Genomic DNA, 14,154 nt, shown 5'->3' with positions numbered 1-14,154 from the left:
CAAGTTATCGTTACGCATTGTGTATTTATTCCTCGTTATTCTTCTTCTCTCTGCACTGTTGGGAAGTGCCTGTAAGTAAGCATTTCACAGTTAGTCTACACCTGTTTACGAAGCAAGGGACAAATAACATTTGATTTTGATGATATTCTAGCTGATGGACTCAAGTTTCACTATGTAATTCCACTAGACAGGGACCATTACTGCTAAGCTACTAGACATAATGTAATCATTCAGTTGACTGCTGAGGAGCTACAGTACTGGCTGCAGACTGCAGCTTCCTGAAGCCTCTGGGCCTACTGTGAGTGCCAAGCCCTTTCCATCTCTGTGTGCACTCACTGGGAGTTTGGGTTGTGTTAATTAGGCACCACACGGACGAAAATGGACTGAAACTGGCAGGGACTTTCTGGACTCCAATAATATTCTATTTTACGTTGTATAAAAAAAAAAAAACGTTTTAAAACATTTTGCCCTAATGAACAGATCAAGTTCTCAGCTGAGTCCCCACAGAGGGAACCGTTGTCCGCCCCAGGGCCGGAGTTGAGACTGATACCGATTCCACTAGCTTAGCGCCTGAGGTTGGACCAGGCCCAACAATGACTAATGGCGAGAGGGTTGTTAGCGATTAGCACGCTACGTTCATATTACAATTGTCCCTCATGGGGGGGACGCCTGAATATTAACATGGATATTGAGCTGGGGAACAGGGGCTGTAATTCAAAACTCTCCATTACGGAGCAATTTGAGACGTATCTAATCTAGCCCCTTGATGGGCTAATGGAAATTTGCTGATGAAAGAGGCACAGTGGTTTTGATGCTTTTCAAGAGTCATGTTTGAGAGAGTAGCTCACTACCACTAACCAACAGCTACAGGCGCTCCTCTATTAGGAACTGAGAAGTGATACCTGGGATTTTTCACTTGCACTATACTATATATTTTAAGAGATTAAGAAATGTCTAACATGGATGTCTAAATCTTTCAAAATGGCATCGAACATGGGGCCAAAAAAGTCAATCTTCACCTAAAGAGATGTCTCTACTTAGATTCCCATGGATCTAGTGCTGTATGTGCATGTACAGTATGGCATGACAATAGAGGAGTTGGCGCCAGCACATTATGGAACAAGGCTGCCATGGATTATCTATGGGACAGATTCTTCAGCTGGAAACAGGGAGCGTCTCTGTGATTCTGGTTGGTGTCTGGCGAAGGTTTGACATTCCTCATTTAGCAAGAATGTTAAAAAATAGAGAGCGTTCACGGAAGCTGCTTTTGGTGGCTGTGCTTTCATGGTTTACACCAGTAAGAGACTGGTCAGTATAATCATCATTGGTGTAGCATCTTCTCTGCACTGAATACATATCCTTTTTCAGAGGGGAGACAGGTCTAATCCTGTATTAATTTATTAGACAACAACAGAAGAAAACGGTGTGAAACGGAGGTCTTATCTGAACTTGTCCATCTTTTTCCAAAAACATTTTCCAAAGGTTTTGCTTTGTGTACCCTAATGAACTTGCCTTACCACTCATCCTGAATTTAATTCCGCTGCTCTATCGATCACGCCATTGTCTGTAACTGCCATCCTAAAAGTTGTTTGTGCAGACCTCAAAATGAGGGGCAATATTCAAAACAAATGAATCAGCGATTTGGATAGTCTCTAAACAGTCTAACCATTTTAACATATCAAAGTTCTGTTTCTAGGACCAATCAGAACAGTCAATGTGTTTGCATTCTAGAAAATGTCAGGGAGGAAAGCCAATCCAGACTCATCGTGGAGAAAAAAAACGCTAGTTTGGCTGGAGCAATGTGGATGGGTAGTCAGGTTACTAATAAACACAAACTAGTTCTGACAGCTCAAGGCCAACAACTTCAGTGGAATTCTATGATTTGCATTGCTCTCTGACCTCCATCTTCGTTCTCCACCCACCAACTTTCCTTCCCTTGGGAATCAATTCACTGCATCAGGGCCCTTCTTTTAATGTGGATTTAGGATTAGAAAGAAGCAACACGGCATAGATAGGGGAACAGAGAAGCAGTGTCCTCATGAGCGGGCTGGACCCAGTCCAACAACAACAACCAACCAACCAACCAACCGGGTAGCTCTCTTATAACTAATCTCCAACCATCAGCAGTCCAGCGAGAGAGGCACTCCCCCTGAAGAGTAGCTGTGGAAATGAGCAACAAATACACAACAGATGAGCCAAATTGGTAGAAACCATTGGTAGGATGAAGCAGTCTTTTTCCAGCGTTGATTCATATAATAGGATTCATGTCTTGTGGGGTCTTTGTATGTGAGCTGACTATTTCCTCGGTGCCCCTGCTGAGTAACATTTCACCATTTTGTTATAATAGAATTTCAGACATGCATTTCAGTGGTGTTTTGTGCTTTGAATGGGAGCTTACCTCTGTGGCAGAGAGCAGGGTTGTGTTTATTAGGGCATGTTTTGCAGCAGGAAATGGAAATTAGCGTTTCTTATTGGACTTATTGGTTCCTCAGTTTGTCTGTTTTCTTCCATTTTGGTACCGAATGAACAGGCTCAGGCTTTGATAGCAGTAGTGATGTGTGAGTAAAATCACTGGGGGAAGCCAATCCATGGGAAACAAAAGGCATATTATAACCTATGTGTTGTGATAATTGCGTTGTTTGCTCTATAACCTGTTAGTACATATGCCTTGACACCGTGATGCACTACATGACTATATTTCTGTATCAACCTCTCTTTGTGCACGAGGGCATTGCCATGCTGAAACAGGAAAGGGCCTTCCCCAAACTGTTGCCACAAAGTTGGAAGCACAGAATTGTCAAAAATGTTCTATGCTATAGCGTTAAGATTTCCTTTCACTGGAACTAAGGGACCTAGTCCGAACCATGAAAAAACAGCCCCAGACCATTATTCCTCCTTAACCAAACTTCACAGTTGGCACTATGCATTATGGCAGGTAGCATTCTCCTGGCATCCGCCAAACACAGATTCGTCCGTCGGACTGCCAGATGAAAGCGTTATTCATTCCTCCAGAGAACGTTTCCACTGCTCCAGAGTCCAATGGCGGCGAGCATTTACACCACTCCCGCCGACGCTTGGCATTGCACATGGTGGTCTTAGGCTTGTGTACAGCTGCTCGGCCATGGAAACCCATTTCGTGAAGCTCCCGACTAACAGTTATTGTGCTGAAGTTGCTTCCAAAGGCAGTTTGGAATGAGATGTTCGACTAGCAGGTGTCCACATACTTTTGGTCATGTAGTGTACATTCAGCCCCTTGCGAATTGAAAAAAATGTGAAACACAGAGATGAAACACAAAATAATAATATTTTTCTGGTACATTTTTTGGGGTAAGCCTGGCTTCCCTTGGCATCCATGAATACATGCCAGTTTGCTAGTCATTTAGCTCTCTGAACTGAAGGCCTGGCTGTACGTAACCTCATGGACCTGCTTACTGTGCCTGTGATGTTCCATGGCTCAGCTCTCCAGAGGGGGGGCGTATGTGCATGTGTGAGTGACGAAGCAGCAGCATGGCACACAAGGGCAGTGTATCATCTGTGTTTGCCCATGTAACTGAGAAAGAGAGCATATGTGTGTGTCCTGTGTAGGGGGGTGGATGGCGTCCGGGGTGTGTACCTAGCCTAGCAGAGCGGTGCTTGTCAGCTCCCTCATATATTTTGTGTGTGTGTGACGAGGAAGGAGGGCGAGAGAGAAGCGCACTGCCAAGTGCTGACCTTGCAGTCCGACTCTGGCCAGAGGATCTAGTAACAGGCCCCAAGGTCTCCCAGGCATCCATTTCTTTCTTTCTCTCTCTTTCTCCTGCTCGCGTGCTTGCTCATATATGCTTGTTTGTTTTACCATCCTTGTGGGGACCAAAAAATGTATTCCTGTTCAAAATCTGATTTTCCCTTAAGCCCTAAAACTAAATCTAACCTCTGTAACCCTTCTGGGGTTTCCCTCCATTTGGCTGTTTTCATTCATTTGTCTGTTTTCCTGCCTAATAAACACGAGCCATGAAGTAAAATCCTTAATTTATATTCAGCAATGTAACAACATTTCTAAAACGGAAAATGAAAATGATTCGTCAAGGTTTTTCTGCCTAATGAACATAACCCAGTCAATGCCCTTATTTTTATTCAGCTGGGAAAACCTACTACATCTACTTCCAATAACAATGAAATGGAGTCTTTGTTGACTAAAAGCTTGCTTGTTAAAGGTTGTGTTGGGTTTATGTGAATTTCAGTGAAATGATCCTGTTCGTATCTGTACTTCAATACAAGCAGGCGAGCTAGGGACGCACAGTTAATACATATTTGCCTCCTCATCAAAGTGCTGTGTAATGGATGACAGCTGCCACTATTCTCCCAAGAGATGTCTTCTGTCTGATGTCAACTTTTAAAGGCCTGGACTCAGGTGCGCGTACTGCCTCGTAGCCACTTAGGCAGCATTTTGGGTCTTAAGGTTTCAGTCCCTTCCCAATTTGCAGATCAATGTGTATTACATCCCAAATGGTCAGAAGTAGTGCACTGTAGGGGATAGGGTGCTATTTGGGACACAACCAATGTATTGCAGTTGCTAGTTGGACACTTTAGTATTGTGGAAAATCTGTTCCTTTTTCCTCTCTCTGTCAGAGGTCACTGGGGTGGTATTTCATGTTTCTGGAATCAAATCGTTATTATCTGATTAATTCAACACTTTGTTCTGCTCGACTGTGTTACAACTTTGTGTTGCTGATTCAACCTTTTTCTGACTACTAAGATCAGACCGTTTTCAATTCCAACCGAACATAAATTAAGCTTATCCTTAAGTTTACTGAACAATTGTAGTGTTTTAAGTTCATTATTCGGCTTTAATGTAATTTATGGCACTAAACTGCACCTTTACTGTAGGTTGGGATTATTTCTTATTGTTTAAAGGGGTGTTTCCAGCCAGCACTTTGTCTTGTGGCCATAGCTGAAAGTCTGTCTCAAGCAAATATGTCAGGAGGATAACAGGGCACACGCATTGTGGAAAGTTCATATAGAAATATACTATCTAGAACAAACATGACATGTAGAATATGGAATCATGTACTACTGAATGCTTTGAGATGACTGTGAATGAGAGATCACTGGGACCTCTTATGGAACTATTTCCTGTGGGCATCTGAAAGAGAGAAGCAGCAAATGTCGTTTGTGGGCTCTCTGTTTCTCGCCAGTGCCCAAGAAAGAGTGAGTGAGACAAAGGGACAGAGGGAGAAAGTTGTAGGCAGACATCCTTACAAAAGATGTAAGTTACACAGCTGTCCGACTGCAGATCTGCTAGCGCAGCATTACGGTACATAATTCAATGGTATTGTGATTTCACGTCTGCTCTCCAACGGATGGCTAACGCCGACGTAAAGTTAAGAGACTGGGTAGGAAGTACTTAGGCATGACAACTCCCTCTGATGCTCAGGCACGGTGGTGTTGCTCAGCATGAGGACTACTAATATTTGAAGTCTGCAACATCTCTACTTTAGAGAGTTCCACTTGCGAAGTATATGATGGGCCAGTGTCCCAGACACAGATTTACCCAAGTCCTGGGTTAAAAAGCATGCTCAATGGAGATAAATAGTTGTTGTGTCCAGGAGTGGGTTCAATCTATGTTCAGGAAATGGGGCAGATCCAGTTGAAGTCGGAAGTTTACATAACACTTAGGTTGGAGTCATTAAAACTCGTTTTTCAACCACTCCACAAATTTCTTGTTAACAAACTATGGTTTGGCAAGTCGGTTAGGACATCTAGGACATTTACTTTGTGCATGACAATTGTTTACAGACAGATTATTTCACTTATAACTCACTGTATCACAATTCCAATTGGTCAGAAGTTTACATACACTAAGTTGACTGTGCCTTTAAACAGCTTGGAAAATTCCAGAAAATGTGATGTCATGGCTTTAGAAGCTTCTGATTGGCAAATTGACATAATTTGAGTCAATTGGAGGTGTACCTGTGGATGTATTTCAAGGCCTACCTTCAAACTCAGTGCCTCTTTGCTTGAAATCATGGGGAAAATCAAAATAAATCAGACTATCTCTCAAGACCTCAGAAAAACAATTGTAGACCTTCACAAGTCTGGTTCATCCTTGGGAGCAATTTCCAAAAGCCTGAAGGTACCACGTTCATCTGTACAAACAATAGTACACAAGTATAAACACCATGGGACCACGCAGCCGTCATACCGCTCAGGAAGGAGAAGCGTTCTGTCTCCTAGAGATGAACGTACTTTGGTGCGAAAAGTGCAAATCAATCCCAGAACAACAGCAAAGGACCTTGTGAAACAGGTACAAAAGTATCTATATCCACAGTAAAACGAGACCTATATAGACATAACCTGAAAGGCTGCCCAGCAAGAAAGAAGCCACTGTTCCAAAACCGCCATAAAAAAGCCAGACTACGGTTTGCAACTGCACATGGGGAAAAAGATCATAATTTTTGGAGAAATGTCCTCTGGTCTGATGAAACAAAAATAGAACTGGTTTGGCCATAATGACCATCATTATGTTTGGAGGAAAAAGGGGGAGGCTTGCAAGTCGAAGAACACCATCCCAAACGTGAAGCATGGGGGTGGCAGCCTCATGTTGTGGGGGTGCTTTGCTGCAGGAGGGACTGGTACACTTCACAAAATAGATGGCGTCATGAGGCAGGACAATTATGTGGATATATTGAAGCAACATCTCAAGATATCAGTCAGGAAGTTAAAGCTTGGTCGCAAATGGGTCTTCCAAATGGACAATGACCCCAAGCATACTTCCAAAGTTGTGGCAAAATGGCTTAAGAACAACAAAGTCAAGGTATTGGAGTGGCCATCACGAAGCCCTGATCTCAATCGCATAGATTGCATTAATCGCATAAATTTGTGGGCAGAACTGAAAAGCGTGTGCGAGCAAGGAGGCCTACAAACCTGACTCAGTTACACCAGCTCTGTCAGGAGGAATGGGCCAAAATTCACCTAACTTATTGTGGGAAGCTTGTGGAAGGCTACCCAAAACGTTTGGCCCAAGTTAAACAATTTAAAGGCAATGCTACCAAATACTAATTGAGTGTATATAAACTTCTGACCCACTGTGAATGTGATGAAAGAAATAAAAGCTGAAATGAATCATTCTCTCTACTATTATTCTGACATTTAACATTCTTAAAATAAAGTAGTGATCCTGACTGACCTAAGACAGGGAATTCTTACTAGGATTAAATGTCATGGAATTGTGAAAAACTGAGTGTAAATGTATTTGGTAAGGTGTATGCAAACGTCCGACTTCAACTGTAAGTCTCAAACCTTTGATAATTGAGCCTGTTTCATCGACACCTCAACACGAAGGGAACAGTTTTTGTTACTTAACGAGTCCTGTACATATCCTCCCGTGTGTGTGTGTGTGTGTGTGTGTGTGTGTGAAGTGTGAAGTTCAATGGTTCAAAGTCTAGATTAGAGAGCCCTCATGCAAATGTCCCTTCCCCTCCAGTAGTTAAAAGTTGGAAGTGAACTTCTCACTCTGCATCAGTTAGCTATTATAATTGGTACCAGGTAAGGGTGATGCCTTTGCATTGCAAATATTTCCAGGGGTGATATGTTATCTCTGCTTTCAAGAATTGGCTGTTACAAGCACAGCCTCATGTTAGGAAAGTGTCTGATGATAACTTTTACAGGGTCCGTAGCATGCATAATGGGCTCTTGGTCTAATTCTAAAGGGATAGGTCAGCGAAATTACAGATTTAGATACCGGTATCTTAAATTAATTGTGGTTCTCAATGACTTGATTCATTCAAATGTATGTTTTAGTGCGATGTTCCCAAATGCCTGTATCGCAAGAATCAAGGATTTTATATATTTTTGGGTCCCAGTGAGGGAGAGGAAGAACAAACAAAATAATGCATTAAGAGAATATATTAAGAATTACATAACATAATCTTGATTTCCCAGAGGCAAATAATACTGAACTCAGAATCTGATAATGAGTGTTGAGTCTGAACGTGATTTGACTACGCTGTTGATGTAATAAAAATACATGACCATGCTTAAATTTGACTGGTTTATTGCAACGTTTTTTAATGATTGACACAACAAGGAAAAATAACCACTAGATGTGGGATTTTTGGATCCGATTTTTAGAGTGGAAATATTTACCGATAACCATTATCTGTTGATTTATTATTCTAGCTGGAATGGGGGGGAACTATGGATTGTGCTTAAAACAGCCCTACAAAGATGAGCAGACGTGAGGAAAGAACATTTTAATGTAAGCACCACATAAAATTTAGGAGCGCCAGAAATACTTTTTTCTTTTTTGAAAAACTGTTACTCTAGTGAAAGGAGGATAAACCACACCGATTCCAGAAAAAAAATGTGCCTAGGCTCTGAAGACTGAGCTGCCTCATGCTAGCCAGCTGGAAAACAACAACATAGGACACATTTTCAATATATTGGTGTTTTAATCAATAGTAGGGCTGTAGCCACTGAACTAGTTCACTCTCTTCTCCGACTGGTGTAGTTATGTTGGGGGATTATGTCCGGTCTTTTTTTGGAGCTTTTTCTCCGCATCTTATATCGGTCCTTAAACGTTGATACAAATATTATCGGCAAATATCGGTCAACCGATTTTTTTTAAATTGGTCGGGTTCTAAGAACCACCCAAAGCCAAATGTATGTCTGTGGTACCACCCTGGTTTTGGCTACTGGTAATGTCCAGGAATTCCAGGTCATGACCGTGTGACTAGAATGCTCAACCAGTCATCAGTGCTGGAATTATACAAAATTGACAGACTGCGAGAGGGCTGAGACCAAGCTTCCTTTCCCTGCCTGCCTCTCCGTTCTCTTAATTCACTTCCTGTCCTCTGTTGTCTGTGATGACTCTGCAGTAATTGAGCAAGCTCTAGGCAACTGTCTCGGGGCTTGAACCAGTGGAAATCTATATTGATTGGATGGATCTCTCCCTTTTTATCATTTTTTCCCATTAGTGTAGAAAAGGTAGCCTGATCCCAGATCTGCTTGTGCTGTCTTGCAAACTCATATGGTCATTGTCAAGGCAAAGGAGTTGAACACACCGCAAAAACAGATCTGGAACCAGGTACTGGGGGAAACTTATCAGACCTGTCCTGCAAGTATGGCACCAGTATGCAGACTTACCTGTCTAATCTACATAGTGCCTTTTGCTCTACTAAGAGTTAAAAGGAATAAGTCCTGAAATCAAGTCAATCTGCATAATGTGAAAGGAACAGGTGGACATTGTTACCCTGTTTTTTTGTTGGCTCACTCTTGTACACTGTAGCTATACCCCTCCCCTTAACCTCTTCCTCCCTCTTACAGTATGTTTCCACTGTGGTGTAGGACAGTGTTTGAGTCAGCATAAAATGGCACCCAAACAAAATGAGGAAATTGAACATTTTTTAAATGGGAACTGAAAATGACAGTCGGTGTCTGGGGCTTACATCACAACAGCATTTGTACCGGACTGAGTGGGGAGAATGTTTGTTTGTTTTTGAACTAGAAAGTATTTTCTTGGATTGATCATGTTTTGGGATGTTGTAGGGAGATCCAGTCTTTATACATCTGGATCCACTAGAAATCTGGTGTTTTGAAAAAATGATTTCCTTTTTACATACCTCTTGCATAATGAAACCTATATCCTGTTACACCGGGGTTTCGCAAACTCGGTCCTCCGGACCTCAAGGTGTGCACATATTTTACATTTACATTTTTAGTCATTTAGCAGACGCTCTTATCCAGAGCGACTTACAGTAGTGAATACATACATTTCATACAATTTCATACATTTTTTTTTTTTTCCTGTGCACATTTTTGGTTTTTGCTCACTACACAGATTATTATTATTATTTTTTTCAACTAATCATCAAGTAGTGTTATGGCAAAAAAACAAAACGTGCCCTTTGGGGATCCCGAGGACCGAGTTTGGGAAACTCTGCATTACACCGTTTGCTCACTGGCACTGATAAAAACACTCATGATGACTCATCACCAATGTGCTGTCTAACATGCAATACTCAGGATTTCTGCCCTGTATGACCACCTCTTCTTTCCAATGCTCCCTTCACAATGAATTCTATGTGGCATGTATAGCTCATAAGGTATTATAAATGTGCTGATAATTCATTATGAAGAGGGAAATGTTATCATAATATATTACTCTTACATTATGGATGTGTGATCTCTTCACATGGGGAAGAAGGAGAGATGTGCAGCTTTTCTATTAATAGCTCAATGCAGTGGCCTGTGGCGCTTACAGACCACCTTCGCCACCGTGAAGGGAAAAAGGCCTTTTTTTTAGAGGGGCATCCTGGCTGCAGAATGGTATCCTGACTCTATTGTCAGTTAATGCGTGCCATTTGGACTTATGTTAATGCAGCCTCTCCCCCCCCTACAATGTGTGTGAGCATTCAGAAGAGTAAACACGGTCTCCGGCTGTTGTTGATTCTTGGGCCATAGCTGCAATGCGCGTGTGTGTGGCCCTAGGGGAAGGGTTGCAGACCAGACGGCCCTAACGGCACGTTGCAACAGTGACCTTCTGAACACTGCTCTACAAGAATGTGTACAGGCTTGTTTCGCAGTGCCGACTGTGCAGCGCTTTTGTTGACAATTACGGGACGCTAATAACCTCTCGTGTATAAGCAGAGGGATTCTTCCACCCCGATGTAGTTGTTATCGTCGCAGCCATATTGTTGTGCTGCCATAAAAGGAAAAATAGATTAGCTCCTGGGTCATGTAAACACATATTTTTGTTTTGGTATGAAATTGAAGGCAAGAAATTATAATTTTCCACTTAATTCATGAGAATTTGCATCATCATAAATAAACAGAATAATCACCATGGCACGAACTATCCTGCTTTTAGCTTAATGTTTTATGGGTCAATCGCATTATAATCACTCAGTAAGGAGTATCAAGAGACAACATTGTGTGGTACTTCTGTGTTTGCTTGAATATTGCTATTAACCTATGGTCCTCTTATCACATCTGCAGATGCCCATACCTGGCAATCCACCTGTCCCCTGCCATCCCGGTCTTCGCTATTGTCCTCTTCCTCTTTGTCATGGCCTTGCTGCTAAGGACCAGCTTCAGTGACCCGGGCGTTTTGCCGCGCGCACTCCCCGAGGAGGCCACCTTCATTGAGATGGAAATTGGTGAGTAGTTGACCCATACCTGTGTCATCATAATAATAATTCACACCCATGCCTCCCTCATTCTTCCATAAGCCCTGTCTAGAAAAAACCCTTAGGCGAGGGTTCCCCAACTGGCGGCCCGCAGGCTGAATTTGGCCGGCGGGTGATTTATTTATTGTAAAAACACCAGCAAATCAGTTCCAAGTGGTTGTAATTTTGGAAATGTGTCCCAAAGTATCCTTACGCATAATAGAGAGATATATGTGATCGTATACAAATGTAAGCAAGGTTTGACATGATTATGTTTTAGTCAAATATTATCTGTTTGGGCTTCTTGCAATCAAATTGCAGTCTACAAAATATTCGAAATTATGTTCTTCTGAATCTAGTTAATCAAATCAAAGTTTATTTGTCACGTGCGCCGAATACAACAGGCGTAGACCTTACAGTGAAATGCTTACTTACAGGCTCTAACCAATAGTGCAAAAAAGGTATTAGGTGAACAATGGGTAGGTAAAGAAATAAAACAACAGTAAAAAGACTGGAAAATAACAGTAGCGAGGCTATATACAGTAGCGAGGCTATAAAAGTAGTGAGGCTACATACAGACACTGGTTAGTCAGGCTGATGATCCCTGCCCTAGGCCAACCCCACTAAATGTGTATATTCGAAACCTAAACTGGATCAATGTAGTGTGACACTTCCGTAGTTCTGAAATAATTCCATCTAGCCAATCAGAGGGCAAGGTGGAGCTACTATCATGCTGCCCATACCTATCTAATCCTTTGATGTACATGAAATGCCTAAGGGTTAAGGGCTAGCGAGGTCACTTCTGGATATGGAACAAATGTCACCGGGTGGCCAAGGAGGACTGTGAATTAGGAACCAAGCGAGGTCTAAAGCCTTCTAGGTGCATGAATAAAGTGTGTGTGTGTGTGTGTGTGTGTGTGTGTCAAGCAGCAGTGTGGAGACTAGAAGCCAATCGGAATGGCCAATTAATTAGGGCCGATTTCAAGTTTTCATAACAATCGGTAATCGGCATTTTTGGACACCGATCATGGCCGATTACATTGCACTCCATGAGGAGACTGCGTGGCAGGCTGACTATCTGTTATGCGAGTGCAGCAAGGAGCCAAGGTAAGTTGCTAGCTAGCATTAAGATTGATTGATTGTTTTTTATAAGATAAGTTTAACATAATAACTAGTTAACTACACATGGTTGATGATATTACTAGTTTATCTAGCTTGTCCTGCGTTGCATATAATCGATGCGGTGCCTGTTAATTTGTCATTGAATCACAGCTTACTTCGCCAAACGGGTGATTTAACAAGCGCATTCGCAAAAATGCACTGTCGTTGCACCAATGTGTACCTAACCATAAACATCAATGCCTTTCTTAAAATCAATACACAAGTATATATTTTTAAACCTGCATATTTAGTTAATATTGCCTGCTAACATGAATTTTTTTTAACTAGGGAAATTGTCACTTTTCTTGCGTTCTGTGCAAGCAGAGTCAGGGTATATGCAGTGGTGGTTCTAGACCATTTCAACTGGGGGGGCCAAGCTGGGGCCAGTTATACTGTTAGAGGGGCCAGTTACATTAGACATTATTGTTGTCATATCGTTTTCTTCACTGCATTGCAGGCATTAGCAGGCAAAAGACCATGTTCATAATCATCATCGTTGCCACTGTCTAATAACGGTTGTAAAAAAGAACAATAGCAAAAATGTTATGTAAAAATTATTTCATACTCCACATTTAGGGGGGCTACAAGGGGGTCCAAAATTGTTGTCACAGGCTTTTTTTGGTCCTCCAATAATCGGTATCGGCGTTGAAAAATCATAGTCGGTCGACATCTAGTAGAGACCAGAGCTTCAGCCTGTTGTTTAATTCATGTTTGTTATGCTTTATATTGCTGAAGGTTCATCATCCATGCTGTTCTGAGCTCATCCCCTAGTCAGATTTTTTTTCTCTGAAGTGTACTATTTCAAGCCTTGATGTAGTTTGAATTCATCCTTTTGGCCCTACAGCGACGCATTCTGACATTCTCATTACCTAAACAACAGTAGCACAGGCTCTAATTATGAAGGCACAACCAAATAGGAGGGTTTTGCAGACACACTTCCTGCTACTTTGTCTAACCTAGCCAGATGGTTCAGTTCCTGTTACTTTGTATAACCTAGCCAGATGGTTCAGTTCCTGTTACTTTGTATAACCTAGACAGATGGTTCAGTTCCTCTTACGTTGTATAACCTAGACAGATGGTTCAGTTCCTCTTACGTTGTATAACCTAGACAGATGGTTCAGTTCCTCTTACGTTGTATAACCTAGCCAGATGGTTCAGTTCCTGTTACGTTGTATAACCTAGCCAGATGGTTCAGTTCCTCTTACGTTGTATAACCTAGCCAGATGGTTCAGTTCCTCTTACGTTGTATAACCTAGCCAGATGGTTCAGTCCCTGTTACTTTGTATAACCTAGCCAGATGGTTCAGTTCCTCTTACGTTGTATAACCTAGCCAGATGGTTCAGTTCCTCTTACGTTGTATAACCTAGCCAGATGGTTCAGTTCCTCTTACGTTGTATAACCTAGCCAGATGGTTCAGTTCCTCTTACGTTGTATAACCTAGACAGATGGTTCAGTTCCTGTTACGTTGTATAACCTAGACAGATGGTTCAGTTCCTCTTACGTTGTATAACCTAGACAGATGGTTCAGTTCCTCTTACGTTGTATAACCTAGACAGATGGTTCAGTTCCTCTTACGTTGTATAACCTAGACAGATGGTTCAGTCCCTATTACTTTGTATAACCTAGCCAGATGGTTCAGTCCCTGTTACTTTGTATAACCTAGCCAGATGGTTCAGTCCCTGTTACGTTTTATAACCTAGCCAGATGGTTCGGTTACTCTTACGTTGTATAACCTAGCCAGATGGTTCGGTTCCTCTTACGTTGTATAACCTAGCCAAATGGTTCAGTTCCTGTTACGTTGTATAACCTAGACAGATGGTTCAGTCCCTGTTACGTTGTATAACCTAGC

At 42.0% G+C, this 14,154-nt stretch overlaps 1 protein-coding gene across 1 annotated transcript in view; it reads left to right on the top strand.

Annotated features, from left to right (window-relative positions):
* zdhhc9 (zDHHC palmitoyltransferase 9) overlaps window positions 1-14,154 on the top strand; it is a 55,340-nt gene that overhangs the window by 16,493 nt on the left and 24,693 nt on the right. The window contains exon 2 of the mRNA XM_029770672.1: window positions 10,975-11,135. Within this exon, the coding sequence (XP_029626532.1) occupies window positions 10,975-11,135 (161 nt within the window). The remainder of the gene's footprint in view (window positions 1-10,974; window positions 11,136-14,154) is intronic.

Source organism: Salmo trutta, chromosome 13 (assembly GCF_901001165.1).
Source record: "Salmo trutta chromosome 13, fSalTru1.1, whole genome shotgun sequence".
Lineage (NCBI taxonomy): Eukaryota > Metazoa > Chordata > Actinopteri > Salmoniformes > Salmonidae > Salmo > Salmo trutta.
The sequence above is the reverse complement of the archived record's forward strand: the minus strand, read 5'-3'. Positions and strand labels throughout refer to the sequence as shown.